The sequence below is a fragment of the Eubalaena glacialis genome, chromosome 9 (assembly GCF_028564815.1).
Source record: "Eubalaena glacialis isolate mEubGla1 chromosome 9, mEubGla1.1.hap2.+ XY, whole genome shotgun sequence".
In the NCBI taxonomy this organism is placed as follows: domain Eukaryota; kingdom Metazoa; phylum Chordata; class Mammalia; order Artiodactyla; family Balaenidae; genus Eubalaena; species Eubalaena glacialis.
The window spans coordinates 8,324,483-8,350,167 of NC_083724.1; the positions used below are offsets into that span (position 1 = coordinate 8,324,483).

At 54.6% G+C, this 25,685-nt stretch overlaps 2 protein-coding genes and 1 pseudogene across 8 annotated transcripts in view; all 3 read right to left on the minus strand.

The window, feature by feature from the left end:
- ODF2 (outer dense fiber of sperm tails 2) overlaps positions 1-3,927 on the minus strand; it is a 29,122-nt gene extending 25,195 nt beyond the window's left edge. For 3 of the 6 annotated variants that reach the window (XM_061199830.1, XM_061199829.1, XM_061199828.1), the window contains exons 1-3: positions 3,764-3,927; positions 1,027-1,117; positions 49-165 (exon numbers count right to left, since the gene is read on the minus strand). In XM_061199830.1, the coding sequence (XP_061055813.1) occupies positions 49-165; positions 1,027-1,117; positions 3,764-3,927 (372 nt within the window). Of the gene's footprint in view, positions 1-48; positions 203-1,026; positions 1,118-2,492; positions 2,633-3,763 lie in introns of those variants that run through there. The other 3 variants (XM_061199833.1, XM_061199831.1, XM_061199832.1) reach the window with 2 other exon arrangements.
- Positions 3,928-12,023: 8,096 nt separating this feature from the next.
- LOC133098204 (peptidyl-prolyl cis-trans isomerase A-like) lies at positions 12,024-12,508 on the minus strand (annotated as a pseudogene).
- Positions 12,509-14,299: 1,791 nt separating this feature from the next.
- Positions 14,300-25,130, minus strand: CERCAM (cerebral endothelial cell adhesion molecule). 2 transcript variants are annotated; one of them, XM_061200941.1, is made up of 13 exons: positions 25,074-25,130; positions 22,708-22,818; positions 22,417-22,534; positions 21,762-21,896; positions 21,403-21,607; positions 19,086-19,205; positions 18,751-18,827; positions 18,551-18,657; positions 17,556-17,688; positions 16,064-16,191; positions 15,742-15,945; positions 15,098-15,350; positions 14,300-14,788 (listed from the first exon to the last, which is right to left on the minus strand). In XM_061200941.1, exons 2-12 carry the CDS (start codon positions 22,779-22,781, stop codon positions 15,098-15,100), a joined length of 1,554 nt encoding a protein of 517 aa, XP_061056924.1. In that variant the 5' UTR covers positions 22,782-22,818; positions 25,074-25,130; the 3' UTR covers positions 14,300-14,788. The 2 variants fall into 2 exon arrangements, with proteins under 2 accessions (XP_061056924.1, XP_061056923.1); XM_061200940.1 differs by lacking the exon at positions 25,074-25,130 and adding an exon at positions 24,254-24,450.
- Positions 25,131-25,685: the final 555 nt, after the last annotated feature.

The following is a 25,685-nucleotide window of genomic DNA, read 5'->3' on the forward strand; positions in this document are numbered from 1 at the left end:
GTCACCTTGCTCCACAGCCTTGGCCTTGCCCCACTGGCATGCTCCTACCTGGCTGTTGGTCGCTGATGCTTTCGGGAGTTTTTTTATGTGGACATGGACAGGGGTGTTCTCATCCACGTGAACATGTAAGGGGGGAGTTGAAGAGCGGTCCTTCATGGTTCGCTTCTGGCAGGTGGGGGAGGACAACACAAAAAAGGTTGATCTGTGGATGAGTAAACTGGGCGTGAAAAACCGAGCTCACAGCCTCTGGGGGCCACTGAAAGCCTAGCCACAAGCGAGCAGGACAGCAACTACTGGCATGCGGGCAGGAAGCGAGGCGGGCGTGCCATTCAGCAGGCTCCTGCAGATCCCAGCTGAAGACCACCGGGGAGATGCAGGTCCGCTCAAGAGAAGGGTCTGTGAGACCCACAGGTTCTACAAAAGAGCCCAAACCCAGGCCCCGGGGTCCTCAGAGCTGCATCTCTTTCCAAGCCTGCTGGAATGCAGAGCTCCTCCTGAGATTCAGCGCAGCACAGATGGAAAGCAGGCGAGTCCTTCTGCACCGGAATCTGAATGGGGCATGCGGATTAGCACGGGACACGCACAGAACGGTTACGGTGCAAAATACTTCAAGCAGCAGGTAGATAAAAGACGGTGAAGACAGAAAGCTGGAGGAAGTGCCGAGATGAGAAGGTTGTATGGGTTCTAAAGACCACTTAAGCAGGGCTGAACACATACCCCTCGCCTACCACCAGCTCCTGTCAATCCCCATTCTTTTTTTTTTTTTCTTTACTTTTTTCTTTTTTCCGTCATGTCTTTTTTTTTTTGAAATTCTGTTTTAAGATTTTTGAAGTTTGTCTGGAAGGATTAGGTTAACACAACCTCCTCACACCCGGCAGCCTTACCACAGGCAAAACCAAATCCAATCAATCAGCAGGCTATGCATGAAGGCACCTAACAGAGCACCTGGCCACCGGGCTGCCAGCAGAAGCGTTTTTTCTGGCAGGGCCACAGACCACGGGGCTGCTCCGGGTGCATGTCACCTACCGTCACACTCACACTGGGTGAGCCACAAGGTGTCCTCAAGACTTTTTTCTGCGTGAGACTCGTTACTCTGTTCTTCTCACACGATGGAAACCTGTACCCGGGCACAAGAAGCAGATTATAAGCAGAAAACTAGGGCTCTTCTATTTCTTAGATCTCCCGAAGTTATATACTACATGTGGTGTCTAACGAGTCCACGGCTAGGAGAACCAGTCTGGAATCATTTGGCTCCCTTTACACAAGCACCAAACACTCATGGTGTGCCCGGCAGGGGGATGGAAGCAGGGGGTGATGGGCATTCGCAGGACTGGCCTTTTAACCTGCCATCGCATCACACATATTGTGACCTTTTACTGAAAAGCCCAGCTGTCATCCTGTCTGTCAGGAGACAAAAAAGCAGGTAGCACGTGGGCAACAGCCAACATACTAGTCTGGCCAAGGGCGAAAGTGCCCAGGACACCGCCTGGAGCAATGCTCAGTGAATGACTACCATGAAAAGACTGAGGCATAAGCTCGGGAACAAGGTCTCTGTGACTCAGTTTCATAAAATTAATAGTCAAATATTCAAATAAGAGGATGAAAAATGACTATTTCCCAAAATATTCCGCTTGCTACTCTTTAAGCACCTAAGAGGCAGGGTTCTTTTTGCTTTTACGGATTTTTTTTTAAATACCACGTGTAATTCATCTTATACATAAACAACCCCATCACCAAATTTGCAAATAAAGCAAAAGTTTAATCTCCAAAATCTGGCAGCAGTCAATCCAAGAATTCCAGGATGGGAAGGGACTTGGAAAGTACATTTGATCCATCTCACTGCCTGATGACAGCCCCCAAAATATGACCGTGCCCTCGCCCTCCATTATTTTGGAAAAAATAATGCAACATAAAAATTCTTAAGCACCTTAGCATACGTTGTGCTGTATGTATATCACACCTTGATATAAAAGAAAAAAATTTGAGTCCTACTAATCATTTAGCCAAGGAATACCAAATCTGAGCAGATGGGTTTTTTTTTTTTCCCCTCCTCACTTAGAACATTTCTGTTCACTTGAAGCCAATAGATTTGGGAAAGCTCTCACCCTCAGCGGGTTTTAAATCGAACTACCTGGATTCCACCAACATCTGACTAACTGCCGCATCCACCTCTTACGTGGTTGTTATTTATTTACACCTAGCCTCCTTTCAAAAAGGATCTGAGCCTAGTACTCCAATGACAACGATGGTGATCCTATTTGCTACCAGGAACTGGGGCACCTGAGGAGGGAGGGCCAGAGGGAGGCAGAGCTGGGATTACATGCGTGCATTTTCCTCTTTCCTCTTAAAAATTATTTTTAAATGTTTTGGTCCAGGCTTTCAGTACACAGAACAGAGAGCTGAAAAGAGAATCCTCCAGTGAGCCTGGCCTGGGAGCCCCTGCCCGCTTTTCCCTGCCCTGTGGCGGAGGCGCCCCCCCACAATGGCAGTACCTGGGGGAGCCGCCTGAGGATGAGGCAGACATGGTTAGGCATCAAAGCCGCAAAGGTGGGCAACTGGGTCAGCAGGCTCTGCTCAGGGGGACCCAGAGGGGCGTGTCAGTGAGAACCTCAGGGGCCCGGCATCAAACGTCCTGAGGGGAGGAGAGTGTAAGCTTTGGGGGTGACAGTTGGATGAAAACTTGGGAGGTGCTCCTCTGCTGTCCAAGTCTCACAGCAACTGACTGTCCTGCCAAAGTGGGGGGAGATAGGAGAGGCTGAGCGACCCGGTGGGCGGGGCGGTGAGAGCTCCCCTCCCCAGGGAGGGCCAGGGGGCGGAACTTCGAAGTAAAGGACCACCACACCCAGGCCCCACGCGGGAGGGAAGGTGGGTGGCCACCAGGGGGGAAACCTGAGATGCTGGCTCGCGTGCGAGGAGGGCGGGAGAAAACCGCTAGGCTCCAAGTGGGCCCCAAAAGGCCGGAACCGGCGCAGGGAGCGGGAGGGATATTCGGGGCGGAGCCAGGGCAACTGTCTCCTAGGAGAAGGGCGTTCCCGGCAGAATAGACACCCGAGAAGACCAATAGTATTTGAAGGAGGAAGGAGCGGAGGCTGCAGGGGGAAAGGGGCGCTAAGCAGCGAGTGGGTGCCCCGACGGCAGAGGGAAAATCCTCCCGGGCGAAGCAGCGGCCGCTGGGATTTAGTATCCGAGTTAGAGCGGGTTCGACGTCGGGTCGTGCAGGGGGCGGGGCGGGATCCTCGGGAGGCCCGCTGGACAGGTGAACCCACCCAACGGGGTAGGGCGGCGCGGAGGCGGTCCCCGGGGACTGCGCTGCCTACGAGGAGCCGGCAAATAACTGCCGGGCCGAGGCCCTCAGGGAGGGCGAGGCGGACGGGGCGACGCCCACCGGCGGGCAAGAGGGCGCGGGGCCAGTCTCCGTCGGAAAGAAGGGACGACCACCCACCAGCGGGCAGGAGGGGACCAGTTTCTGCCCATAGAGAGAAGGGCGAAGCCCGGAGGGAGCAGAGCCCTGCCGGTGGCCAGGTGAGGAAAGGCTCGCCCGTTAGCGGGAGGAGGAGAAGGCCCGCGCCGGTGGGCGGGACGGGGGGCGAGATTCTGACGGGAACTGGACGAGCGCGCCGGAGGGTGCCGGCGGGGGCGGCCCGGAGGGGCAGCGGGACCCGGCGACCTCGGCGGGGGCCACCCCGCCCGTGGGGACCAGGCCCGGCGGCGGCCGCGGGGCGCCCCGGAGCGCCCTGGCTCCCGCCTGCCGGCGGCCTCTCACCAGAAGCGACACGGCTGTGCCCAGAAACGCCTCCTTATGAAGTCGTTGAAGTCGGAGGCCAGGGTCTTGCCATGGAGACGCCGCGGCGGATGCAATCCAGCTCTGGCGGCGACTCCTCCCCGCTTCCTCCTCCTTTTCAGACACCCGGTCTGCAGCTCGCCCATTGGCCAGTTCAAACCCCCCCGGGAGCCTCTCGGGTTTCGCCATTTAGGCCCAGCCCCTGGCGTCACAGAGATGTCCCGCCCATCAGAAACTCCGCCCTCTTCCGGGCCACGCGTAGCGTCGCCATGGAGACGCGCGACGCCACTGACGGGCCTGGCCCGGGCTTGCCTCTCCCGGGCTTGCCTCGCCGTTCAAGACCTAGCTTTCCCCCCTCCGCCATTTTTACCCTGCCTTCAGCCCTCATCGGTTCCCCTAACTCAGAGGAAAGCCCAACTTCTAGCCTACTCCCTCTGATTCATATTAGGCCACTGGGCTCAGGGGTCAGGAAACATGTTACTGTCCGGAGCTGCGCGCTGCTTCTGGAAATACAGCCCTGTCTCTCCTCCCCTGTTGGTGCAGAGATGGAGCCCGCTTCTGCACACCACCCAGACTCTCTCCCCCTCCCACATCGCCTGTCTTTGTCCAGGCAGGAGGAAGGGTCCGCATTCCGCTTGCTCCTCACTGCCCTCCTGCACACTGTATGCCGCTGTTGTGTACAGACCTACTCCGTTGAAGTTCTCGCCGAGTCTCCATCTTCTCAACTATGCTCCACTGTCAGCCAATCATGGGGGGCTGTCACGTGGCTCACGCAGCCGCCCTGGATTCTGGGAGACTTTAATATCCTCAGGGCCATCCTGGCCTCAGTTCCTTTACATCCTCATCTCCATGACCTTCCCTGCACCTCAGCCATGCACTCCCAGGGTCACACAACTGGTCCACCTGAAATCTTAAGTTCCAGCTCCCCCCTCTCCAAACAGAACTCATTCTTCTGCCTTCCCACCTACTGTCTAATGCTTATGGCATTCATTCCTCAGTGTTAGGGAGCCCTCCACGCCCTTGCCCTGTTCATTTTCTCCCTGTTGAATAAATGATGGATCCCCAATCCCTACTGTAATCCAACCACCTGAGTCTCTGCAAAGATCAAATGCACAAATCATTTCCTCCACCCTCAGCTGAGCTCTCACCACTGCCCAACAATGGTTTAATTTATCCCTGGACCCCCTCCGCCTCCCCACGTTGGCTTTTTATTTATCTATCTATCTATTTATTTATGTATTTTTGTCTGAGTTGGGTCTTTGTTGCTGTGTGCGGGCTTTCTCTAGTTGCGGTGAGTGGGGGCTGCTCTTCGTTGTGGTGCGTGGGCTTCTCATTGCAGTGGCTTCTCTTGTTGCGGAGCACGGGCTCGAGGCGCAAGGGCTTCAGTAGTTGTGGCTCACGGGTTGTAGAGCGCAGGCTCAGTAGTTGTGGCGCACGCGCTTAGTTGCTCCGCGGCATGTGGGATCTTCCCGGACCAGGGCTCGAACCCGTGTCCCCTGCATTGGCAGGCGGATTCTTAACCACTGTGCCACCAGGGAAGCCCGCCATGTTGGCTTTTCCAAATCTTTGCCTCTTCCCCATCCCATATGACAACTCTCCTTTTTCATAGAGAAACATAAATTCATCCAGTGGAATTCTCTCCACCTTCTCCCACCTTCCCTCACCTTTACCTTTCCCCACCTTATCCCCCCCGCTTCAGAAGAAGTGATGTCATTTTTGCTGCCCAAGATAACCTTCTTGTTTCCAGGCCTAGGTCAAACATCTCTGTAAAACGTCTCTTGCCACCCCCAATGCAGAGTTGTTGATCATTTCTCAGTGCTCCCACATTCAATGAACCAACATTTATTAAGTCCCTACTGTGTGCTAAGCCCAGGGTGAGGGACACCAAACCAACACATCCCACTCGGTCTTCAAGGAGTACACAGCCCACCCCTCTAACGTGACCAGATGAAATGATTAAAGCTTTCCCCTCCCCACCCACCGAAGGATTTTGCCTCTGTGGTTTTGTCCCCTACCCACCATCTGAGGAGGGTTTTTCTCTGCCAGTGAAGTTCTTCGGGGCTTTTGTGATGGAGAATCTGAGAATGGACAAGACTGAGAGGTCACCACCCTCAATACACACACACACACACACACACACACACTAGAAGCGAGTGACAGGAAGGAGGAGGAGGAAAATCTTAGAGACAGGCAACAGGGAGGAAGGGGTGCTGAAGACAGGGGCGCAGGGACACCTGTAGTGGGTGAAGGACGTGCGATGGGAAAGAGAACAGGAATTTTTCTTTAAATATTATTAATTTATTTATTTGTCTGCGCCGAGTCTTAGTTGCGGCTTGCGGGATCTTCTTTGCAGCATGCAGGATCTTTGAGTTGTGAGATCTAGTTCCCTGACCAGGGATCGAACCCGGGCCCCCTGCATTGGGAGCTCGGAGTCTTAACCACTGGACCACCAGGGAAGTCCCAGAGAAGAGGAATTTTTAAAGCATAGCTGTGGTCTGTATATCTGTCCCTTTTGTGGGGTTTGAGAAATGCAGGTAAAGAACTTGAGTTATTCTGATATCACTTTGTTTTTTGTGGTTTTTTTGTTTGTTTTTGTTGTTGTTGTTGTTTTGGCTGCATCAAGCAGCTTGCAGGAAGGACGTGCGATGGGAAAGAGAACAGGAATTTTTTAAAAAATATTATTTATTTGGCTGCGCCGAGCCTTAGTTGCGGCTTGCGGGATCTTCTTTGCAGCATGCAGGATCTTTTAGTTGTGAGATCTAGTTCCCTGACCAGGGATCAAACCCGTGCCCCCTGCAGTGGAAGCATGGAATCCTAACCACTGGACCGCCAGGGAATTCCCTGATATCACTTTGGATTGCTGGACCGTGTTTTCTGAATTCAAGCCACTCCAAGCCTGGCCAGCACTGGCCACTTTTTTTTTTAAGAGCACTACCTAGCACTGATGAGGACATTGGGAAACAAGCAGTCTCACACATTGCTGGCAGGTTTAAAAATTGATGTAACCGGACTTCCCTGGTGGCGCAGTGGTTAAGAATCCACCTGCCAATGCAGGCGACACGGGTTCGAGCCCTGGTCCGGGAAGATCCCACATGCCGCAGAGCAAGTAAGCCCGTGCACCACAATTACTGAGCCTACACTCTAGAGCCCGCGAGCCACAACTAGTGAGCCTACGTGCTGCAGCTACTGAAGCCTACACGTCTAGAGCCCGTGCTCCGCAACAAGAGAAGCCACCGCAGTGAGAAGTATGCGCACCGCAACGAAGACCCAATGCAGCCAAAAAAAAATATATATATATATATATATAATAAGACAGATCAATTGTTGAATGTGGAAAGGTTTCCAAAACATATAGCTGAGAAAAGTAAAAGGCAAGGTGCAAAGCTGTAAGTCGACCATGATGCCATTTCTGTAGAAAAATAACCTGTGTATGTTAATACGTACATGTAAAAAAATCTGGAGTACTAGACACTGCACACTTAGGAGTGTTTATTTCTGGAAGGTGGAGTCAGAGATTTTTCACTTGTAAAGTGTAAATTTCTGTAATGTTTAAGTATTTTTGCAAAGGAGTATGTTTTCAGTCAGAAGAAAAATCAGCAGATTAAAAACTTGTTGGAGGGACTTCCCTGGTTGTCCAGTGGTTAAGACTCCACGTTCCCTGGAGGGGGAGCGTGAGTATGATCCCTGGTCAGGGAATTAGATCCTGCAGGCCGCAACTAAGACCCAGCGCAGCCAAATAAATAAATAAATACTAAAAAAAAAAAGGGACTTCCCTGGTGGCGCAGTGGTTAAGAATCTGCCTGCCAAAGCAGGGGACACGGGTTCGAGCCCTGGTCCAGGAAGATCCCACATGCCACGAAGCAACTAAGCCCGTGCACCACAACTACTGAGCCTGTACTCTAGAGCCCGCGAGCCACAACTACTGAGCCCACGTGCCACAACTACAGAAGCCCGTGTGCCTAGAGCTCATGCTCTACACCAAGAGAAGCCACCGCAATGAGAAGCCCCTGCACCACAACGAAGAGTAGCCCCCGCTCACCACAACTAGAGAAAGCCCGCGTGCAGCAATGAAGACCCAACACAGCCAAAAATAAATAAATAAGAAGAAGAAAAGAAAAGTCTGTGTTAAAAAAAAAAAAACTTGTTGGAGAAGATAATCGTGATCTATTGGTTGAAAAAATAGATTGTAGGAATAGCAAGTTCAGTATAAGACCATGTATTTGTTTGGGAGGCTGAGGAGAGATGTAGATATATATTCACAGAGAAAAAAACTACAAATTTCGGGTGGAGGATATATGGGTGTTTCTTGTATTACACTTACATATCCTCTTTTTAAAACTGTGAACAGAGACTTCCCTGGCGGTCCAGTGGTTAAGACTCTGCGCTTCCACTGCACAGGGTACGGGTTTGATCCCTGCTCGGGGAACTAAGATCCCTCATATCATGAGAGGCGGCCAAAAATTTAAAAATAAATAAAATAAAAAATAAAACTGTGAACAAAAGAGGGTATGTAATGTGTATTAGTTTCCTAGGGCTGCCTTGACAAAGTACCACAAACTGGGTGAATGAAACAACAGAAACTAAACAGAACTAAACAATTCTGGAGGCCAGGAGTCTGAGATCAAGGTGTTGGCAGGGCCATGCTCCCTCTGAAGGTGCTTGGGAAGGATCTGGTCCAGGCCTTGGTCCTAGCTTTTGGTAGTTCCTTGGTAGCGGAACTCCAGTCTACCAATGGCCTTCTCCACGTGTGTGTGTCTGCATCCAAATTTCCCCTTTTTATAAGGATATCAGCTGTAGTGGATATTAGGGACCCATCCTTCTCTAGTATGACCTCATCCTAACTAATTACAACTACAACAAATCTATTTCCAAATAAAGTTGCATTCTGAGGTACTGGGTGTTAGGACTTCAACATATTAACTTTTGGGGGACACAATTCAACCCAAACATAATGCATATGTTCCATTTAAAGACGTATAATAAAATCGGGACTTCCCTGGCGGTCCAGTGGTTAGGACTCCTCGCTTCTACTGCGCGGGGCATGGGTTCCATCCCTGGTCAGGGACAATAAAATAAACACTAATGGAGCCACCACTCAGCCACCCAGCTTAAGTAATAAAAGATTTTTTTTTTTTAATTTTTAACCAGAAGACACTATCTCAAAATGTTAACACTGACGATTTTAGTTTCCTCATTCTGTTTCTCTAAATTTCAACAATGAACGTGGGCTTTTCTTGTTCGTTGGAAATAACCACAGGTGAAGGAGGAGCTGTCAGCTCCAGCGCTGGACCCAGCCCTGCGTGCAGCTCCCGCCAGGGGGATGGCCCGAGTCCTTAGGCTCTGGAGCAGCCTCTCCATTTGCTCTAGGGCCTGATTACCAGTTGTTTCCATCTTGGAGCACTTCCTCCAGGGCCCTGATGCAATGGCCACAGCATAACCCCGGGGAGAAGGAATCCGTGCTCCAAACAGGGTCTAGCTTTTTCTTTCAGGTGACTTGAGAGATTTCAAGTCCTGGGTAGAGTAGGGAGAGAGAATTCTCCCAGGCCCTATCAAGGCTTGGCTCCTCTTGGAACTTTAACCAGCACCTCACTGACCCTGGGCCTCTGAGATTGGATGGACGCTGGACTCAGCTGAGAAGAGAGTCCAGGTTCTACGGTGGCCCAAAGCAGCGGTTCTCAAAGTGGGGTCCCTGTACCAGCGGCATCAGCATCGCCAGGGAACTTGTTAGAAATACACATTGTTTAGGCTCCACCCCAGACTTACTGAATCAGAAACTGGGGGGCGGGGGAGCAGCAATCTGTGTTTTAACAAGTTCTCCAGGTGATTCGGATGCACTGTAAAATTTGGACTCTAAAGTTTGAGAACCACTTCCCGGACCATCCGGGAGTGACCTTGGAGGGCAAATCTGGTCATGCCCCTTCATTTTAATGAAAGGAAACAGACATTTTACAGAGAGGAGAAGGACCTGGCTCAATGGGTACAGATAATTAAGTGGCAGAGGTGAAATTGGAAATTAGATTACCTGTTTAGAGAGACACCCTCCTCTGCCCTGCTCCACTTTTTCCTCTGACTCAGGCAGACCACCCAAGTCCATCCTGATTCACGGTCATCGTCTGGAGGGTCACCGTGATACCAGTGACCCTCAGTGCAGCACTCCCTCTGTGCCAGGCACCGCGCTCACCTGCATTAGCTCAATGAATCCTCACAACATCCGGTGAGGTTGGCTTGAGTATAATCCCATTTTACAGAGCAGAAAACTGAGCCTAGAGAGAGGTCAGGACACTTGCCCATGGTCATAGAGCTAGAAGGGGCTGAGACAACTCAAGCCAGTCTTCTCTGCCCGCAGGGCCTACGCTGTGACTAGTAGGTTTGCAGGGAGGGCTCTTCTCCAGCATTCCTTCATTTTTTTTTTTTTGGCCGCCCCGCTGTTTAAGGGGTTCCTCCTTAGTTCCCCCACCAGGGATTGAACAAGGGCCCTTGGCAATGAAAGTGCGGAGTCCTAACCACTGGACCGCCAGGGAATTCTCCAGCATCTACAATTCGGCTAAGAAACCGGAAGGAAGACAAAGAGCACCCCAAGCAGGCAAAACAGTTGGCAAACAGCCAATGCCCAAAAGCTGCCGTTTACTCATAGCAAAGCCCCTTGTCTCTTGGTTTGCACACTATTGTGGCAGTAGCGGGGTGGGGGGAAGAGCGGATTAGAAGTGGTCCAGCAGGAGCGAGAAGGAGACCTGGTTCTTGCCCCTGACCCATCCCCACTCTCACTTTCTCGCAGTTCTCCATGCCTCCCCCAAGCAGTGGGTATGCCTTGGAGCAAGACTTCCCAGCCTTTTTTCAGAGCAGGGCACCCACAGAAAACCAAAATATTTACACAGCATCTGAGTAGTCTGGTGGGTAGTGGGGGACGTTTGGAAGTCTTGATGAAAATTTCATACTTCATTCTTCATAATATATATTAGGATTAGACACTGTGGTATAAAATATTAGGGAAGACTTTAAAGCTCAGTTTTGTATAAAACTTCCAAATAAAACATTATACTGGATAAAAGAAGACAGACACAAAAGGCCAGGTACTACATGATTCAATCCAGGTGACAGTTTGGAAAAGGCAAAATCAGGGACAGCAAACAGATCAGTGGTTTCCAGGGACTGGGGTGGGAAAAGGGAATTGACTGCAGAGAGGCAGAGGAGAACTTTTTTGGGGGATGTATATATTCCATATCTTCATTGTAGTACTGGTGGCATGACTGTTTACATTTGTCAAAAATCATCAAAGTACAGAGAAAGACAAATACTGTATGATATCACTTATATGTGGGATCTAAAAAAAATACAACAAACTAGTGAATAAAACAAAAAAGAAACAGACTCCTAGATACAGAGAACAAACTAGGGGTTACCAGTGGGGACGGGGAAGGGGGAGGTGCAGTAGAGGGTTAGGGGAAAAACAGGGTTATTATGGAATTATATGAAATCATGTGTGTGAAACTTTTGAAAATTGTAAAGCACTATAGAATTTAAAGAATCATTCATTCAAAAAAAAAAATCAAAGTAAATTTTACTGTATGTAGATTTAGCTACAGTTCCCAAACCTGTCAGCTCCTCAGAATCACCTGCGATAGTTTTGTTCAAAAACAGTCAGGCCTCACCCACAACCTACTGAATCAGAACCCTGGGCAGGAGAATTAGGAGGGGGCAGGAATCTGCATTTCAACCAGCTCCCCAGGTAACAGGTGGTAGAGTGTGTGGTTTGGGGCCAGGACTTCTGGGTCAGGACAGGGGATGCCAAGCTTCTATCTCCAGCCCAGACCCGACCCCTGAATCCCAGGCTCGTGTATCTAACTCCTAATTGACACCTGCACCTGAATCTCAAATGTAGCACATCTGAAAATGATCTCCTGCCCCGCCCCCAAGCCGGTCCCCTGCCCCACACTCTGTAGTTTTCTCCATTTCTGTTGATGGCAGTTCCATTCTTCTAGTAATTTGGGTCCAAAACTTTGACATCATCCTCAATCTGCCTAGGTCTCTCTCTCTGTTGCTGTTTAGCTTTTATTTCATAATCATAAACTTAACTCTGCAATTCAGCTAGACTTGGAGCGGGGAATGGAAAATGTGAAACCCAAAGAACTGCAGCAAAAGCACAAAGATTATAGTATGCCACGAGCAGATGAGGGTGAGGGATGCTCTACCGAGCTATGGAAGGAATGGGCTGATGTTTAAGATAAAGCACGAGTCAGATTTATTACAGTTGTCCACAGACAGCAATGGTGAGCTTCTTGCTGGTCTTGCCATTCCTGGAACCAGAGTGCTCCATGGCTGCCACACCGTTCATGCCCTTTTCCACCTTGCCAAAGACCACACACCTGCCATCCAGACACTCAGTCTTGGCAGTGCAGATGAGAAACTGGGAACCACTTGTGTTGGGTCCAGCATTTGCCATGGACAAGGTGCCAGGACCTGTGTGTTTCAGGGTGAAATTCTCGTCATCAAATTTCTCCTTGTAGCTGGATGCCACCAGTGCCATGATGGCACCACCCTGGCACATAAATCCCGGAATACTTCTGTGAAAGGAGGACCCTCATAACCAAATCCTTTCTCCCCAGTGCTCAGAGCATGGAAGTTTTCTGCTGTCTTTGGAACTTTGTCTGCAAACAGCTTGAAGGAGATGCAGCCCAAGGGCTCGCTGACAATGTGGAAGAACACAGAGGGGTTGACCATTGCTAGGCAGCGCAGGGAGCAGCTCCCAGCGGTGGCGTGTCTGTGTCTCCTCCTGAAATTCTACTGCTGCCTCTCACCACCCCCACTGTTAACACCCTGGTCTGGGGCACCATCATGTCTCACTTGGATTATTACAATGGGTTTCTAACCCATCTCCCTATTTCTACCCTGGATCCAACTACAGTTCATTACAGCAGCCAGGGTAATCATGTTAAAATAAAAATTAGATTGTGTCATGTCTCTGCCTCAAACCCTCCAGGGGCTCCTTGTCTCAGAGTAAAAGCCAAAATGACCTCCAAGGCCCTCTGTGCTCTGGCCCTGACCTTGGCTCCATCACCTCCAGAACTTGGCTCCTCCTTGCTCGTTCTGCTCCAGCCACAGTGGCATCTTCCCTGTCTTTTGAACCTGCCAGTCCTGTTCCTGCCTCAGGGCCTTTGCATATGCTGCCCCCTTGGCCTAGAATGGTCTTCTTTCCCATATCCCCATACTTTGTCCCTTTACTTCCTTGAAGTCTTTGTTCATGTGTTACCTTCTCAGCTCATGCTTGATATTTCCTCCCTCATTTTGTTCTGTAGGACTTACCACCCTCCAATATTTGCTTCTCTGTTTTTGTCTGCCCCCCTCACTAGAACGTCAGCTCTATGAGGTCAGGGATTTTTTGGGACAGTTTTATTCACCGCTGTATCCCTAGTATCTAAACGTGGCCCATAGAGGGTGCTCAATAAATGTTCATTTTAATGAATGAAAGGGATGCCTGGAGCCTGGAAGGGAGAAGTGACTTACTCAAGGTCATAGCCATCCAGAATCAATGGCTTTTAGTCTTGGAATGAACAAAGCACCAGTTCCACAGCTCTGGCCCAAAGTCTTTCTCAGAGCCATGCCAGGCTCTGGAACCAAAGCCAGGCCAGCGGGACCTCATCCCTGGTACGGAAGGAGGGAAAGCCCAGCCCCAGGGGGTGCCTGACTGACTCTGCCAGGACCCAGGTGCTTACAAGACCAAGTCAAGGGGCTGCATGAGGGAGAGGCTCCTCTGAAGAAGGAAACCTGGAGATGGCAGGTCCTGCGCTGGTGGAGGCCACGGCAGCTACAGACAAGACAAGGAGCCACCTCCCCATCCCCTCCGGCTGCCTGAGTGCAGGCACTGGAGACAGTTGCTGGGCCTTACAGGGGTGGGGAGGGAGGAAGGCCGGCAGTTCCCAAGCAGGAGAGCAGAAGAAGGTGAAGCTGCTGCAAGTAACCCAGAGCACAGGGGGCAGATTCCAAATGCCCCAGGCTCCCTTCCCGTTGTTGGCCCCAAACCAGCAGAGGGCGCCCTGGCCCACAAGGTCCAGGTTCTGCCACCTTGCGCCCTCTGGCTGCCACACTAGTTAGGGCGGGAGGGGAGCCCTGGATCTCCCCAGCCACTTCCAGGGGAGGGGTTCCAACTGCACAAGTGAAGATCCAAGGGCAAGGAGGCCTCAGCAGCCCTCGGTCTGGCCTGGGCCCACCCTGGCCAGCAAGGTGAGGCCGGTGATGACCATGACAGCCGCAGTGGGTAAGCACTCACTGTGGGCTGGGCTCCAGGCCTGGCTACTTTATACCCACCTGGCCCGTGAGATACTTCTCCTCCCACCTCCACTTTACCAATGAGCAGACTAAGGAGGTGATGCCAGATCGATCGCCTGACTCCTTCGCTAGGCTGCCCTCCCCTCTCTGTCTCTCCACCTGCTCAACCACAGATCAGGAACACCTCCCTCCCAGCCCTCAGGACACACAAAGAGGCTCAACCATGAGTTAAAAAGTATAAAGTGCAATACCAGCCAGCTTTTATTGAGGGCCTACTGTGTGCTGGGTCCTCCTCCCACCTCCCTGCACTTCCCACTGGCCAGGGAAGAGGGTGGCAGGTGAGACCCATGTGTCAAGCTGGGTAGGGAGCTGAGGTGGAGGTAGAAGGCGGCAGAGGGGCCCCAGCAGCTGGGTCCTTAGCTGGGGGCAGGGCTCCTGTGTCCGCCCAGCTTGAAACTGAAGGCTGGGGGCCCCCCCTTCTTCCCTCCACCCCAGGCCCTGAATCAGGCTGGCAAAGTAAGAGGGCCTGTGAGCCCTGCCCTTGTGCTACGTGACCTTTGGGGAAGGGGACCCATCTCTGAGTGGTTTCTCCCAATGGAAGACGGGTCCAGAGGGCAGAGTGGCCATGCCCAAGGTGGCAGCCAGGTCTCTACTGGGTCTATGGTTCCTGGTGGCGGCTCTTGCTCTGCTCCCTGGACAGCTATGGCCTATTCCCGGGTGCTTCTCTGGAGTCACCACCCTGACCTGGTGGGACAAGAGAGGTAAGAGGAGAGAAGTAGAAAGAACTAGAGTTGGACAGTGAGAGACAGAGACAGAAACAGACACAGAGATAGTGAGAGACACAAAGAGACAGAGATGGACAGAGAGAAAGAGAGCGAGAGAGAGGGAGTTAGAGGTGGACAGAGAAATGCAGACACAGCAAAGATACAAACAGAGACAGAGAGAGAGAAAGCCCGAGACAGGGAGAGGGAGAGAGAGAAGACAGCTGAGAAGAGGAAAGGGAGACCCAAACACAGAGTTAGTCGTTAAAGGGGAGAGAAAACCGAGGCGCACCTAGAGCTCATCCTGTGGGTGGGGATGGAGGCTGTGCCCACTGCTGCCGGCCAGGTCCAGGCGGGGGTCCCGCAGGGTCTTATAAGAGCCACTCCAGCTGATGAGGCGGCCGCTGTCATCGTCCCAGGGCGAGGACGTCTCTGTGTCGCTGAGCCACTCAGCGTCCCCCGCGTAGTGGGTGGGAGCAGCGAGCAGGGGCCGGGCTGAGAAGGCCCGCAGGTCCCGCGGCCAGAAGTGTGCCTTGTACTGCTCGCTGGGAGGCGGGAGGCTGGCTCAGGGGGGCTGGGTAGGCCCCTCCACCCAGACCCATGCCAGCCCGGAGCCAGGCACCTCACCCCCAGAGCACCTGACCGCCCTCCCCATCTAATCCTGAGGCAGGATTTCTCTTATCCCCATTTTCCAGATGGGGAAACTGAGGCACAGAACAGAAAAATCGCTTGACTGAAAACCACAGGGCATCACAGAATTCACACATAGATTGGTCTGACTCCAAGGCTAAGCTGGGCTACTCCTTGGTGACCAGAAGGAAGCGACTCAGCCCTGCAAGCCTCAGTCTCTCCACCTGCCCAGTGAGGGGACTTACTACTTGCTGAGGTGGGCTCTCAGGACAGGCTGACCCTGCCCTGCCCCCATCTGAGGCTCACTTGGGGTGCTGGTCAAACATGATGGGTAGGAACTCATCCACGGGCAGCATTCGGCGCAGGGGCTGGGAGGCCAGCAGCTTGCGGGCGCCGGCCAGGCTCAGGACGTACGCCAGTGTCCAGTAGGAGTAGCTGGCCACCACCAGGTGCGGCAGCCCCTCCACGGCTGCCTCCTCCTCAGGGTTCACCTGCTTCCGGCCGAGGTAGCTGCAGGTGACACCAGGGGTCCCAGGAGTCACTGTAGATGTCCCAGGACCCCTCAGGAGGAGGCAGACCCCTGGAGGCCCACCCCTCTCCCTGGCCCCTGGGGGCACAGGTTGCCTACATCAGGTCCCAAGGAAGTTTCTCCGCCTCCACCTCCTTCATCAGCTGCTCCAGCCGCATCTTGAAATTGCTCTCAAAGCGCACATCGTCCTCAAACACCACGACCTGGGCCAGGCCCCGGGCAACCACCTGTGGTACACGGTGGGGGAGGATCTTTAGACTCGGGCTGTCCCCTCCCACCTGGCTGACTCTGACAGACGCTCCTGGCCTCAGTTACAGGCCGAATGCTCAGCCCTGGCTGCGTCGCTCAGCTGCTGAAGGCTGGGGGCGCCTCCCTTCTTCCCTCCACCCCTGGCCGCGAATCAGGCCGGCAAAGTAAGGGGGCCTGTGAGCCCTGCCCTTGTGCTACGTGACCTTCGGGGAAGGGGACCCATCTCTGAGTGGTTTCTCCTGATGGAAGACGGGTCCAGAGGGCAGAGTCTTGCTCTCCAAGCAGATCACAATGGCAATCAGAACCCTTGCTGCAGTCACTGAGCACTGGGGCCACAGTGTTCATCTCCAGGGACCCTCAGGAGGTACGATGTCCCCGTACTGCAGCAAGGAGATGGAGACACAGGGAGATGAACCCACTCGTCCAAGGACACACAGCCAGGAAATGGCAGAACTGGGATCTGAACCGCATCTGCTGGACTCCAGGGCCTGGATCCTCACTTCCTCCTCTTGAGCTTTCCTCGAGGAAGCTAGGCTGGGGGGTGGGGGGTGCAGGAAGACCCTAGCCCCACACATCCCTGAGAAAAAATACTTTTTGTAACTTTTGGAAATGTGAAAAGAGCATGAGATCAGCTCAGTAAGTGGTGAAACGTACATCATCCTTCAATCTGTTCAGAGGTAGCAGAAAAGCAGAAATATAAGCTCACACGCCCATATTCTGGCTACAGTAGAAAATAAAAACAAGGAGTGAGTCTGTGCTCCACCTCCTGGAGGGGGCGCCCCTTGGAGGGCCAGGCCCGGGTTCTCTCCTGCCGTGTCCAGGCAGTGACCTCTCCCAGGCACTCACACCCCAGCCCTGGGCTGAGGCCGCTTGGCCAAGCCCTAGGCCTTTCTTCTTCCCACACAGAACACACCCAACTCCTTCAGCCCCAGGGCCTGTGCCCGCACTGTCTTCCTCTGCTGAGAAGGCTCCTCTCCCTGCCCCTCAATGGCGAGGCCCACCCTGACCCCACAGGAGGCCAGGAGGCCAGGCCAGTCCGCACTCTCGAACAGCCTGTACATCCCCCCTCCGTGGCAAGCTTAGTTCTTTCTTGATTTCTGCGCCCTGCTCTGGTCCCTCTGCCCCAGGAGGGACCGGCTGCATTCTTCTTGTTCACCTCTGTGTTCTCAGAGCAGAAGCTCTCCTAGCACACAGTAGGTGCTCAGTGGAGACCGCAGGGTGAATAAGGTATAGGGTTGGGCCCTTAGGAGGCTGAAAGCTGCTGGCCGGGTCTTTGTTAGTGTGCTCGGTCAACCCCCGGTCACACGAGTGCTGGCACGGAGCAGTGGATGGGGGTCCTCACCTCCTCCCAGATGGAGTAGTGGCTGAGGAAGCAGCCCACCTCGCCCTTGGTCAGCGTGCGGCCCGAGTAGGGGTCCTGGTAGCCAGGAAGCAGGTCCACGCCGAGGCTCCTCATGACACTGCTGTTGAGCATCCTGAGGCAGATGGTATAAGGGGGTCAGGGGTGCCCGCCAGGGACCTGTCCAGGGGGAACTGGCCTGTGCAAGTTGGGGACAGTCACTCTGGAGTCTGGTTGGAAGGAGGCTTCAGTCTTGTTACTGCTTCGTGTGGCCTGAAGCCATCAGTGACTGGACCTGGAAAGCCACTGCCACCTCGGGCGGGGGAGATCCTAAGGGGAGGGGGCGGCAGTCTGAGGGGGACACACCCCAGGATGAATGCGGGGAACGTGGCAGATACTTCTTACGCAGCGGCCCAAGCAAAGGATGGACATCCTGCAGTCCACAGGGCTGGGGTATATGCAGCAAACAGCAGTGGGCACGTGGGGCCGTGTGACCCCTGGTTGCCGGGGGAACACGACTGGCCTGCTCCCACCCCGGCCCTGCCCATCAGGGACCTAAGTTCAGGATGGAAAAGAATAACCCTGATAATCGTAATGAAGACATTATTAACCTTTGAGATACTTACTACATTTCAGGCCCTGGCTAAATCTTCACTGAACCCTTACAAACCCCTAAGAGGAAGGCAGTTACTCGCCGTTTACACAGTAGGGCTGAGAGATGGAGGTCACGCAGCTGGTGACCACGCCCAGAAGCTCCAGACCCTGGGCCTTAACCACTGTACTCTCCTCCCTCAGGTGGGCTGAGGGAGGGCAGCCTGTCCTGTTCTGTCTGCCCTGGGACTCCCCGAGACAGAATTACTCAGGCCCTGTTTGAACACCTCCTAGAACGGCAAACTCATTCAGCTCGTTGTCTGCTTTTCCCACCTCCAGGGAGCCGTGATGGACCACCCGGTCCCCACCGGCTGCACAGGGTCCTGTCCCCACCCAGGAAGCCTCACCGGCCGTCCACGGCATCCACCAAACGCCCAGAGATCTCCATCTCCCAGAGCGAACTCAGCATGCGCTCTCTGCGGTCCGGCCGGCGGGCCAGGCTGATGACAAACACCTGGAGGAGGAGGGGAGGCAGGGGAGTGCGTGCAGGGGGAGGGGAGAGCCCACCCACCTCCTGGCCCCAGTCCTGCAGGCCGGGAGGACTTACCTCATCAAACCCCATCTTGCTGGGCCTCTTTGGGGGCCGGGACACATGAGCTGAGGCCCACATGGGGGGCCCATCCACTGCAGAGGAAAGCAACCCCCCATCATGAGTCCCTACTGGCTCTAGTCAGCGGCAGCCCTGGAGTCCTAGCCCACCTCGTTCCTGCCCCTTGGCAGAACACCCAGCAGGAGATCACAGAATCCACCTGCCTCCATTGTACGGATGGGCAGACTGAGGCCCAGCGGGAAAAGGGACTTGCCCAGAGTCAGGGAATGAGCTGGGGAGAGGCTTCAACCCCAGCAGTGGGGAGGGGGGACACACCGGCTCGCAGCCCTCACCCAGCGCTTCCAAGATCAGGTGGATGAAGTTGACTCTCTCATCCTCCAGCCCCTGGTGGGATTTCACAGGCACGTTCATGTACCCATAACGGTGCTCGTTGCACACGTGGGCTGAGACCCCTGCGGAGAGAGGCCGAGTGAGCACTGGAGTGCAGGGTAGGGCTCTCAGAACCCAGATGGGAGGTCCTAGCCCCAGTCCTGCCAGTGGCCCACCACGTGAGTCCTCTCTGGGACCCGGCGTCCCCACCTGGGCTTGGAGGGAGAAACGGCTTGGCTCAAACAATATCTAAGGGATCTTCCTGCCGAAATGGTTTATTCATGCAATAGACGCGTCTAGGGCACCAGCTGGCTGCTGGAACGATGGTGGTGAGAAAGACAGACAGTCTCTGCCCTCGGGGGATCAAGGTGAGGAAGGAGCAGGCAAACTCACACCTGGCTACAGCCACCTGATGCCACCGGCCGTTGCTCCACCCCCTAAATCTTTCCCACCTCTGCCCATCCCCCCTCGCCAATCCAGCACCATCACCTCTTGCCCGGATCCCTACACTTAACCCCACCCCCTCGCCTGCCCCCACCTTGCTGTCCTCCACCTGGCAGCCAGAGTGGCCTTTTTTATTCCTTCAATGTTTATCATCTTTATTATAATTATTTATTTAGCCTTTGTCTTCTATAGACTGTGAGTCCTCCAGGGCAGGCACACGGTATCTATTAAAAAGTTAACCCCAGGCCCAGCATTGAGCACAGAGCCTGGCCCAGTGCAGGTGGTGGAAGCATGAATGATGGAGACAAAACCCCTGTTCACGAAATTCCTACAAACCGCTGACCAATAAAGAGCAGCTGATACTCAAAGCAGAGGTAGGAATGAAAAAAATAAGGAAATAGGGAATTCCCTGGCGGCCTAGTGGTTAGGATTCCGTGCCTGGGTTCAATCCCTGGTTGAGGAACTGAGATCCCACAAGCCGCCCGGTGTGGTAAAAAAAAAAAAAAAGGAAATACTTTTGCTGCTTCTTATTTTTTTCTCCATGTATTTGTTTCACCTTCACTTGCTTTCTGCACTTGATTTTTTTTTTTCTTCCTGCATCTCTGCACTGCAGATGTTGCCAGCACCTCATGCACAAAAAAAAAAAAAAGATGACACTCTTCTCCCTGGACACTTCTCACACTCTGCTTGCCCAAGTGCAACATTTCTTGATTAAATCATCACTTCTAATTCACCTCGCCCACAAGCAGAGTTCTCCACCCACCAGACAGCTTTCATGTCCTCGCCACCCGTGAGTACACACTGTGAAATACATTCTCTGTACCCTTCTCAAGATCTTTATTCCAACAGCAGTATCTCTGTCTCACTCTCAGCTTTGACTCTTCCTCAGAACTGGGTTTATCCCATCCAAACCCAAACACTTTTTTTTCTTTTTGTTTTTTTTTGGCTGCGCTGCACAGCTTGCGGGATCTTCGTTCCCTGACCAGGGATCGAACCTGAGTCCTCAGCAGAGAAAGGACAGAGTCCTAACCACTGGACCGCCAGGGAATTCCCCAAACCCAAACACTTTCTAGTAACCTTCATCTTAAAAATAACCACCAACAACAGAATGATATTTTCTAGTGTTCAAATCCAATCACGTGATCCTCTGATGGCTGCCCGACACCCACAGGCTAAAGACCAGATGCTTGCCCATCAGGTCCACACAAGCTGGCCCCTGCCTACCTTTCCTGCCTCAGCCTGCACCATGCCCCCTTTGCTTACTGTGCTCCAGCTGCCTGCCTTCTTGCGTCCCCTGCCACCACAGGGCCTTTGCACCTGCTGGTCCCATTGCTTAAAATGCTCTGTCCTGCTCTACCTTGTTAATGTCTGCCCATACTTTAAATCTCAGCCCCAAAGTTTACATCCTCCAGGAAGCCTTCCCTGACAGGTTAACTCTAGTCTAAGCTCCCAAAACATCTATAGTCAAAAAGCTCTTCTTCCTGTCATTGTGATTGGACATTGATTTGTGTGATCCTTTGATTGACTGGACTGGAGGATCCAGGAGGTCAGAGACTGCCTGATTTTACTCACCACTGTCTCCCCAGTGCCTGGCACCTGGTAGGTGTCCCATAAATATTTGCCTAATGAAGGAATACATGAAAGTGCCATGGTGGGGATAGCCAGAAGGACATCTAACCTACTGGGGCAGTGGGCCCAAGAAAGGCTACGACCTTAAGGACAAACAGGAATTAAAAAGATTAATTGCAGAGTGGGGAAGGGCACGCCAAGCAGAGGGAATAGCATGTGCAAAGGCCTAGAGGCCTGGAAGAAATGCTCAAGGAGAGCTGTCCTCACCAGCAGCCTGACAGGCGTAGGCGAAGATGATGATGTCGTCGAAGGGCCAGGTATAGTTGGGGTGAGGGGGGTAGAAGCCCAGCTGTTCTGTCCCCTCCGCCCGCAGGGATACCAGGAAGGTGGAGTGGACCATGGGGACACGGAAGCAGCCCCGGCGCTGGCGGTTCTTGGTAGGGAAGTAGTCAGCTGTGCGGCGGTAGTAGCCCTGGGGAAGGGGTGGCTCCGGGCTGTGAGAGGGCGCCCCTCCATCCCCAGCACACTGCTCCCCTGCCGGGGCCCACAGACCCTAAGGCCTTCAGTCTCTCCACGTCCCTCCTCCCAGACCTCAAGCCTCCTGAGGCCCCCGAACCCGGCCTTACCTGGGGGGTGATCCCACACCAGAAATTGGAGTAGTAGGTCTGAGAGTCCAGCATCGGGGCCACCACGGGCAGCCCCTGCTCGATCAGAAGCCGCAGTGTCTGGTTGTTGGTCAGAATGTTGTCCGTATCTGCAAACTGTGGGGAGGGGGATGTCACAGGCCCCAGCCTTGTCTGGGCTGCGGTCCCCCAAGGATTCACTGAGTGGGATCATTCCAGATTTCCAGAAACCCAGAAAGTCTCCCAGGATCCAACAGGGTTCCCTCAGAGAGGTCTAACCTATAAACCAGTAGATCCGTTTCTGGACCAAGGATCTAGTCTGGGGCACTGGCTCGGGGATTGGGTCCAGAGATTATACCCGAGTTGCTGATCTAAGAACTTTATCTGAAGTTTTAGGAAGTAAATCCAAAGACCTACTCTGAGCTCTAGCCCAGGGATCGAGTCTCAGTATATACCCTTGGCTCTGACTCAGGGATCCAGGCTTAGTACCGAGTCTGAGCTCAAGCATAGGGATCCAAGCTCAATATCTGATCTGGGTTCTGACCCAGGTTGCTAGCTGAAGGAGCCAGCCTACAGGTGGTTAAGCCACGCCAAGATTTCTGTCAAGGACAGGTGCCACCACCTGTGGGAAGCCCAACTGTAGGCCAGGCTTTCTTACCAGGATATAGTCGGCCCCCCAGTCCCTGGCAAAGGTCAGGGCTTCCTGTTTCAGCTCCATCAGAAACTGGTGCCTTTCTTTGGTCCAGTGCTTAGGGCCCTCTTCGTCTGGGTAGGACCTGAGGGGGCAAAACGATGAGATGTTCCCATAGGGTAGGTGCATGTGGTGTCCCTCTCTGCAGGGCAGTGGACAGAGCCCTGGTCTGGAGGCTGTGGCTTGGGGCTGTCCCTTTCCTTCTCTGGGCTGCAGCTGTCGTCCATCTTCCCCAGAACGTTCCCCTCAGGTCACCACCTGGGCTCCCCCTCAGGCCTCCAGACCACAGCGGCATAGTCATCGCCCACAGCAGCCAGCCACTCCTGCAGCATCTCTGTGGTGTTGTCCACGTTGTGGTCTGTGGCACACCTGAGGACACAGGAGGAAGAAGGGTGAGGGGGCACAGCCACCGAAGGACCAAACCCTGAGGCAGCTTTGACCCCTGGAGCACCAACACTTGCAGGGCTGGCCTCTCCTGGGAGCAGAGGAGGCAGGTGTGCTCCAGAGGAAGGCAGGAAGCCAGGTCCCAATCATAGGTCTGTGATCCACTGTGTAACCTCAGGCAGGTTCTGACCCTCTCTGGGCTTCACTTGCTCCCTGTAACTTTATGCTGTCCTGGCATGCTCAGGGGCTGAGATGACAGAACTCGAATGCATTTTGAAGGATGAAAGGTACCTCAACTTTGAGGAACATACCTGCCACATTCTCTGGTTACCTTCCTTCCCTGCTGTGTGACCACAGGTCAGGCGCCTCCACTCTCTGAGTCAGGACTGGACAGAGGAGCTGCTGCTTCCCTCCACCAGATAGTTGTAATAACGACCAAACCACACTCTGAGCGTCCCTGAGAAATGCTGATGGGCCCGAGCTCCGTTGCCACCACGAGTAGCCTCTCTGAAGGGGCTCTCATGACAGAGGGGGGTGCAGGGGGCTTAGCCAAGAGCCCAGGTTTTAGGTGATACTGCCCCTTTAAGTCAATTCCCCAGAAGTGAAGATTAACTACGTGTCAAGTCTTCTATGGGTGGGAACTAACTAACTCCCAAACTAGTAATTGTGGGCAGCCTCCCCAGGCCACTGGCTCCAACCCAGCCCAACTCTGGTGTGCTGGGGAGGGAGGGTAGTTTGGTCATTTCTCTCAGTTTATCCCCAACCTCAGCTTGGGACTCCTCCCTGCTCTGGCTTCCACAGACTGTGGCCTCTGATTCCAGTGCCCTGTGGGGATGCCTAGGGGGAGAGACTGCAGGAAGGGGGCTTTGCCCTTGGCCACAGGACCCAGCCCCTCTCCTGAGAGAGGCTGGAACCAGCCCAGGGGAAGGGGGAATGGGTGTGACTTCCCCATAGGGCAGCATGGAGCCCAGGGCTGACAGCACCCTCACGGGCTCCCCAGGAACCCGGAGGCCTGCTGGTCTGTGCCACATCGGGCCCCAGGGGACACCAGCTGCTCCTGTCTGCTCCACTCCAAATCAGGCCAACCACAGGTCCCACGGGTTCAGTTTCAGCTCTGAGGGCTAGGGCAAGAGGGACTGGGCCCAACTTACACCCAGAGGAGGTCCCAAGAGGAGGAATAGGGGCCAGAATTAGGGAATGGTGTCCCTGTGTCAACCTAAGGCCTCAGAGGTCAGTCTGCAGGGCCAGGGGGATAAGGGGTCCTGTCCGGGGACACGGGTTGCGGAGGGCCTATCTGCGAGGGAGGGGCCTGTCTGGGTGGTGTCTGGGCAGCGAGCAGATGGGGCCATCTGATGCCCGGACTGTCGGTGGGGTTGGGGGATAGATGCCCGGTGGATGCCGATGCCCGGGTCTCTCTCACCAGAGGGCCAGCCTGGCCCGGGGGTAGTCCAGCCGCTCCAGCGCGCCCAGGTAGTGGGGCAGAGAGTGCTCGGCATTGCGGGCCAGGATGGCAAGGACCACGGCGGGCAGCGGCGGTTCTGCGACGCCCGCAGCCTCGAGCCGCGGCCCCAGCAGGAGCAGCAGCTGGAGCAGCGGGGCGGCGGGGGCAGCGCGCATGGCGGGCGCTCTGGCGGCTGCGGCGGCCCCCGGGGCTCCCAGCCCGGCCGAGGGTAGTGGGCGGGGCGGGGCGGCCCGGCCGGGGCGGGGCCTAGGGCCGGGGCGGGGCCGAGGCGGGCCCGGAAAGGGTTGTGGGGGGCGCACCCCCCAAAGAGTGGACTCCCACTCCGAACCCCTATTCGTGGATTCTCAAGTGTCCTCTCCTCGACCAGGGGCATCGCAGGGCCAGGGCCCGGACACCCGCCCCGGACGCGATCCAGGAGCAGCTCCCTCCCGGCTGGAGGGTCGTGGGGGACGGCATCCGAGCCGCCCGGGCATCTCAGAATGCTCGACTACGAATCCCTGGGCGTGCAGTCGCCAGAATCCGGCTCCACTGAGCGCCCCTGAATCCGGATTCCCTGGCCATCCATCTGACCCTCCGACCTGAGCCGCAGACCCCGCGGGGCGGGACCCACTGGGCCGCGGCCTTTCCCGGTTCCCCCGCTCCAGCCCCCTCCACCGCCCCCGGGCGCCCTCTGGCGGGCCCAGACGGAACTTCTCAGACCAGCCAGCCGACGCGTGGGCGGACAGCAAGACCGGCTTGGGGGGCGGGGCGGGGAGGGGGTCCCCGGGGTCCCCCTGACCTGCGGACGTCATCCCGCCGTGGTCCGAGCCTGGCGTCCCCCGCGCGTCATCGTCCTCGCCTCCGTCGCCAGCACCGGCACTGCTCTGGCCCTTTAGGAGAGCAAGGCCTACTCTTAGATTGAGTGTAGAACATGGGGCACCACTCAGCCCCTCACGGTGACTCAGCCCCCTCCAAAGCAGGGTGACTCCTGTGTCTGGTCAGAGTCGGGGTCCTAAGACGCCTGCTGAGATGGAAGAGGGTCCCCAGACTCTCTTAGGGCAGGGGAGGGGAGGGGAGGGGTCTGGAGGCACCAGTGGTGGGTTCTAGCTCCTCTCTACCACCAACCTCAGGCAGGCCACTTTCCCGGAGCCTCAGGGCCTCCTGGGTAGAATCGGGCTGCTAACAGCACCCACCTAGGAGGGTTTGCAAGGATTCCTTGAGAGCGTGAATGCACTTTAATTCTATGCATGGGGCCTGGCAGGCGGGAAGAGTTCCTGGGGCTGGAAGACAGAACTGGAGAAGCCAGCCTCTCCTTCTATTCAGCCCCTCACCCATGGGAACCTACTCTCCTATGGCACCTTTGGGTCTCCCTTCAGGTTCTTCCCAGGGTCAGGGAGGGGGGGCTAAGCCT